Here is a 6,008-nt window from a genome sequence, read left to right on the forward strand (position 1 = left end):
CACCCTGAACAATTGCATAGCACTATTGCATAGCACTCAGTTGCTAGAGCCACACCTCGTCCTTTATAAAGAGATAAAGGTACAGTGATTTTAAAAAGTACAGTGAAGGAAAAACCCTTAGTGTGTTCTTCCAATGCTCCACTACAACTACAGTTAGATTGCGCCTTCTTTTTTTTCTGGGCTTGTCTAAAATCACAATATCTCGTGGGTCCTTCTGGAACGGAAGCGAATGGTTCTTAGCAGCTTCCTTCATCTGTGAAGTTCCCTATAAATCAGTATCAAGTCACCTCTTCTCTGAGAGAAGCTGAATATATTGCACTTATTCACTGATGTTTTTCAAGCCTGATTCTTGTGGATATTTTCTGTACCTTTTCATGCTTTGCAGCTAGACACTAGAACTAAAACATCATACTGTATGCCTTCCTAGCATTTTATGTGTTAGTGACTAGTATCTCTCTTATACTTTATAATTTCCTTCTTATTTGTGCAACAATTGTTTCACCGTTTTCTGGTGGTAGATTTGGAACTCAACTAGTTATATTCAAGACTCTACCATTTCAGAGTTACTTTTTAGGACACCAGGATACCAGCTACTCTCTTCAGAGTGTCATTCGAGTTCTTTGCTGCCAGATGTTTCATTTTACATTTGGCTAGAGTAAGAAGCATGTCCTTAAACTCTTGACTCTTTTATCTGTTACAGATATAAAAGATACACCATATAGTAAAAAAACCCCAACAATCTGGATGTCATCTATGCACAGAGATGTACTCACATCTGTACACAAAAGATCTGAGATCTGACTGGCATAGGATTGAAAGGAAATTCTTGTGGAATCTCTCTGGTACCCAACACAGCAGTCCACTCTTAACCATTCCTTCTTGGAAACTATCAGCTGACCAGTTTAAACTAGAATGCTGCATGGGACAAATTAAATATCATATTGTGGTCTTAGTCGATAATATCAATGGTTGACTTATCTTGAAAGTTGTGATTTTGTGAAAGCGTGGAGACAAGTTTAATGGACAAGCCCTTGTTTGCAGGAAACTTAATTGACATGACCTGTGCTGCCAGCCTTTAATTCTTAAAGCATGACATGATTTGGGGGTTAATATACAGAAAAAGAGGCCCTTCCACATCCAGGCCTCCATTCCATACCTGCCACTATCTCATGCTCTGTAAATCCGCAGCAATTGGCAAAATGCTGTCTGATGCCCTGGTCCTGTACAGGAAGTAGAAGTGATCAGACAGGAACGAGCAGAAATGACATTTGAATCAGAGCAGAGGTTTGCTAATGGGTGCGGGGCCTGAGGATACATTTGGTTCAGGAGGGGGGTTAATACAGCTTTTGATCTGATCCAAACTGGCTGGTGCCTCATCTAGAGGTGACCCTTCTACACTCACCCCCTGAGCTTCAGCTACAAAATGAGCTGTGTACAGACACGCAACCAGGGGGCCAGGTATGTGCATGCATGCACACAGACACACACACACAGAACTTACTAGGCTGAACCCTTCAAATCCAAACAGCTTCGGTAAACAAAAGCGAAAAGGAAGCCCCTAGGCAGGTGCTGTCATCAATGCAAACTGGCATATGTTGTCAGGATAGAGGACCCTTGAAAAGGCAAGAACAGGGATCTAATCCACAGTAGTTTTGTAAGAAAATCATTCAAATCAGCATGCTCTGGTGATGCCTTTCAGGGCATCACTGGCAGCATCTCATCTCCCTGCACTGTATGGTTCTGTCCTTCAGTCCAGGAGAGTGCATCCCTTCAGTGCCAGGTGCACTCGCAGGCCAGACAAACTCATTATGCCACATTTTCCAGCCCATTGAAAAGGCAAAACACTGAGCTGATATTTTGCTGCAGGCTAGCAAGTCCAGCTGGAACATGATGTTTGCTAGCCTGCAGTTTTCTTAAAGTTGGGACTGGAAGGGCACGGCCAAGTAAGATGGTAGCTGCAGCATGTCTGAGGTCTCTTACTTGGGCCAGCTGAGCTTTTCCAGCACGTAAAGTCCTTCTGTCCTTTATTCATAGAGAAATTTCCTTTCAACTAAAAACACAGATTTGACTCCAGAGTGAACAAGTTGCATGAGACAGATGAGGACAAGGTGTAGCTGAAGGAGAGTAGCTGAAAACTCAAGAGACTTCACTGGACTTACATTTTTGAGGTTTTCCTCTGCAAACACAAAAAAATTACAGCCTTTGGATTTATTCTCTTTTTCTAATGGAAGTTCAGATTATGAGGTGCAAAATGGGAATCTTCCAGATTCATAAGCTTTGCTACCAGTCTGCCACACTTACCAAAAGTGGCTTTATTGTCTGACTAAGAATATGTGTGCTGTCAGGCACATTTTTATGGGATCTTGAGGTTTGTTGATCATACCACAAAAGCAGAAGATGTTTGTCATCTTGTTGCTGGAGCACAAAGACTGTACACAGATCCCATAATGATAGTGGAGGGGAGACAGTGCCAAAAATTAGGGGAAAGTCTGGCAGGAAGCTTTGAGGAAGCCTCCCATGCTTTGACATATCAGAATGACTCTTTCTCTCTTCACTTTCTCTACAGGCAAGAAAAATTCCATTCTGCTGCATAAAGTCCAGCATGACCTCAATTCGGGTGTTTTCAACTACCAAGAGAATGAGATCATCCAGCAGATTGTGCAGCACGACAGAGAGATGGCACACTGTGCTCACAATGTCCAGGCTGCCGCCGCTGCTGCCGCCGCCGCCGCATCCACACCCACCCCTGTCATCTGGACTCCACTGATCCAGGCACCCCTGCAAGCTGCAGCAGCCACCACTTCTGTCGCTATAGCTCTGACTCACCACCCACGCCTCCCAACAGCCATCTTCCGTCCTCCGGTGTCCGTCTTGGGTTCCTTGGGACAGCAATCCAACCAGACTCCAAGACAGCTGAAAAGGCTTCAGTCTCTAATCCCGTCGACTGGGCCTTCTGCCGTTGGCTCTCCTTCCAGTACTCCATCCCAGCTGCATACACCAGGAGCAGAAACCCCTTCGTCCTCTTCCTTCCACATCCAGCAGCTCGCAGGATTCTCAGCTGCCGCCGGCTTAGGCCAGTTCCAGGTGGGATCCCCTCCAGGTGGCTCAAGCCAGCCGGGTTTGAGTGGCGCATCCTCGGTGGGACTGAGCCCGTTCCAACATGCACCTTCTGGATCACCCTTAGGTACAGCTCAGCCCATGCAGCAGCAGCAGCAGCAGCAGCAGCAAGCCCTTTCCAGTAGTGGATTTGGGCACTTCCAGCAAGCCACAACTAGCTCCCCATCAACATCACTCACCCAACTCTCATCAAACTCACCCCCCAGTCTTCTCAACCAGTTCCAGCCCACCACAAGACCACTGCAGGGAGGACAGTTACAGCAGCTCTCGGGCAGTGGGACTTTGGGGGGAATGAATCACTTTCAACCTGCTCCTTCTTCCAACTCTCCATCCTCCAGCCTAAGCCAGCTGGCACAGGCCTCTGGTGGGCCATCCTCGGGCCTGTGCCAAACACATCCAAGTGCATTAGGATCTTTAACTGGAACGATAGCCCAGCTCCACCAAGAACGGCCACCTTTTGCCCCCATGTCTCCCCTACAACAGTCTGGTGTCGCCTCTCCCTGTTATACCCCTTCTGGCCTTAGTCCTCCTAGTCAGAGCCCAGTGGCAACAAGAACTTTTCAATGTGGCCCTCTTGGGGCCTCAGGCTCTCACGGATCTCTGCTCCTGCCTCAGACCGCCAGCCCACCTCCACAGATCCTGCAGTCCAAGAGCACGCCACCTGTGCCACCGGGACGTCTGAGTCAGGACATCAAGTTGATTTCTGCTTCCCAGCCATCTTTGCCCCAAGAGCTGGCTCAGACACTGAGCCAAAGTTCTCCTCATTCCTCTAGAGAATCTGTCTCCAGCTTCTCTCCTTTTCCTGGTGGAGGGACTGGACTTCTTGGGAAGCCTTGTAGCTCAATTCCTGGGCGTGTGACTTTACCACGTCAGATGTCCTCAGGTTCTTTACCACATCCGCTGGTGTTTGGGGCCAGCGCTGCAGGCGCCGCTTCTCTGACTGCTGGTGGGCGGAAAGAATCCATAGTGCTCACAGGGGATCTGGAACCTGTCAGATCCAAACTGCCCTCCAATTTGTGAGGACTCCTTCTGAGAGCTGGTTATGTCAGCCATGCAATTCAGTTCCTGATTAGACTTTCATGAATCATTTTTTCCTTTTCTTCCCCCCCCCCTTTTTTTCTCCATTTCTTTTGTTTAGGTTTAACCGTGATTAGAAACAAACAAAAAACACACAAAAAACAACAAAAAAAGAAGATAACCAGGTATTCTTAGAGCTATAGATTTTTGGTCACTTGATTTTATAGAATATTTTAATACATGGAACAAAAGGATATGAGCAAATTTAATCCAACGAGGTAACGCACAGACAAGGCATGTGCCTGAGCTGGAACATATGAATGATCAGCCATAGAAGCCACCAAAAAAGGTTTTCCTGTTGAGACAAAGATCCGAGGTTGACGTGGGCCATAAAAGGGAACATCAGGTCAGGCCTGTAGCTGGTGTTTTTAGAACAGCTCTGGTTGGCCTCAGCTTTGCATCGCTTTGCACCAGCTGTGAACCTGGCCCGCAGCACCTATTTATGGGGGGACTTGGATGGCTCACTGTGCGCATCAGAAAGTTTCACTTCCTCCCAGGTTTTCTCCTGTGATCAGCATGTTGCAGAGGAAGCAAGAAGAGGGGTGAGTTTCATTCATGCAGTCCCCTCTAGGGATTTCAGAAGGGCTGAGTTTTTGTTTGGACTCCATCTGAAGAAGATAAAGGTGACCAGGAGATGGACAGGCCTGACTTCAGATGCTTGGCTCTTTCTTATTCCACTGATGCTCTAGTGGGAACAAGAAACAATCCCTTCTAAGTCACAGGGAGGGCAGTAAATATCCCCTCTTTATTTTTGTAGGCGTCGCGAGTGTGGGTTGTGGGAGGAGTCCCGTCTCTCTGCCAGCAGCAGAAGAGCCCAAGCTTCAACCTCTCCATGGTTTGGAAAGCGTGCGTGCTGCCTTCCAGGTTGGGGTGTGCAAAGCAAGGGGAGGGATGAAGAAGGAGGCAGCATTTTAACCTTCCCTCTCTCATTTTAATGTCTCAGTGTCCATAGGCTGACTGCTTTGAAGAGAACTGGGTAGAAAAAGATTGAAAAGTGGGGTGAAGTCACCCCAGCCCTCTTCCTCCTTGGCCCAGGGGAGTTTGAGCTTTGAGGCACCGAGGGTAATACTGGTGCCCAGCCAAGAATCCTCCAGATTTGCAACTATGTTTATACCATTAAACCAGATTAGATCAGAAATTTGGCCAGCCATGGTCCATGCTTCTCCTCTGATGGGGGAATTGAAATCATTTGCTTGATTTCACCAGCAATAACAGCCTGCACCTGATCGGCTTTGGTCTTGCCCTGCAGTTGCAGCATCACTGGACACGTCTGGGGCCTGGCAGGCACCTTGAGCTGGATTTTTTGGGCTCCCCTGATAAAAGGCAGTCAAAGTGGGATGAAGGCAGTAAGGGGCCATTGGGTGCACACAGCACTGAGAAGCTACAGCCTTTACCTCTAGAGCAAATGTCTCCTTTTCTTTTACTTTGATCCTTTCTTTCTCTTTTGTTTTTCCTTAGGCTGAGAGGTGTCTCCAGCCACCTCACTGTAAAGAGTCAGGTGCTCAATTTTTCTAACACGTGTTAGAAACACATGTCCAGCCTCCCTCTGTTTCCAGCTATGATGGGGTCCTTTCAGCCCTCAGAGGGAAAGCAGGACTTCATGCAGCAGTGCCAAAAAACTTACTATTATCACAGTAACAATACAGGTCCATATAACTCCCTCTCTTACCTCCTCCCACCCCCAACTCTCTCCCAAAACACTGGCTGACAGTTGTTTTTTATACCGAATTGTTTGCAAAACTCCTGACATGTGCCTGTATCTTGAATGTTGCTGCAAGCATTCCTGGGCACTCCTGCTTCAACGTGCTTTGGTG

The 6,008-nt window shown here is 47.4% G+C and overlaps 1 protein-coding gene across 1 annotated transcript in view; it reads left to right on the forward strand.

The window, feature by feature from the left end:
* HCN4 (hyperpolarization activated cyclic nucleotide-gated potassium channel 4) overlaps positions 1-4,137 on the forward strand; it is a 108,220-nt gene extending 104,083 nt beyond the window's left edge. Inside the window, 1 exon segment of the mRNA XM_009319916.1 lies at positions 2,567-4,137. Within this exon segment, the coding sequence (XP_009318191.1) occupies positions 2,567-4,137 (1,571 nt within the window).
* Positions 4,138-6,008: the final 1,871 nt, after the last annotated feature.

This window comes from Pygoscelis adeliae, unplaced genomic scaffold (genome assembly GCF_000699105.1).
Source record: "Pygoscelis adeliae isolate BGI_AS28 unplaced genomic scaffold, ASM69910v1 Scaffold303, whole genome shotgun sequence".
Taxonomy (NCBI): Eukaryota; Metazoa; Chordata; class Aves; order Sphenisciformes; family Spheniscidae; genus Pygoscelis; species Pygoscelis adeliae.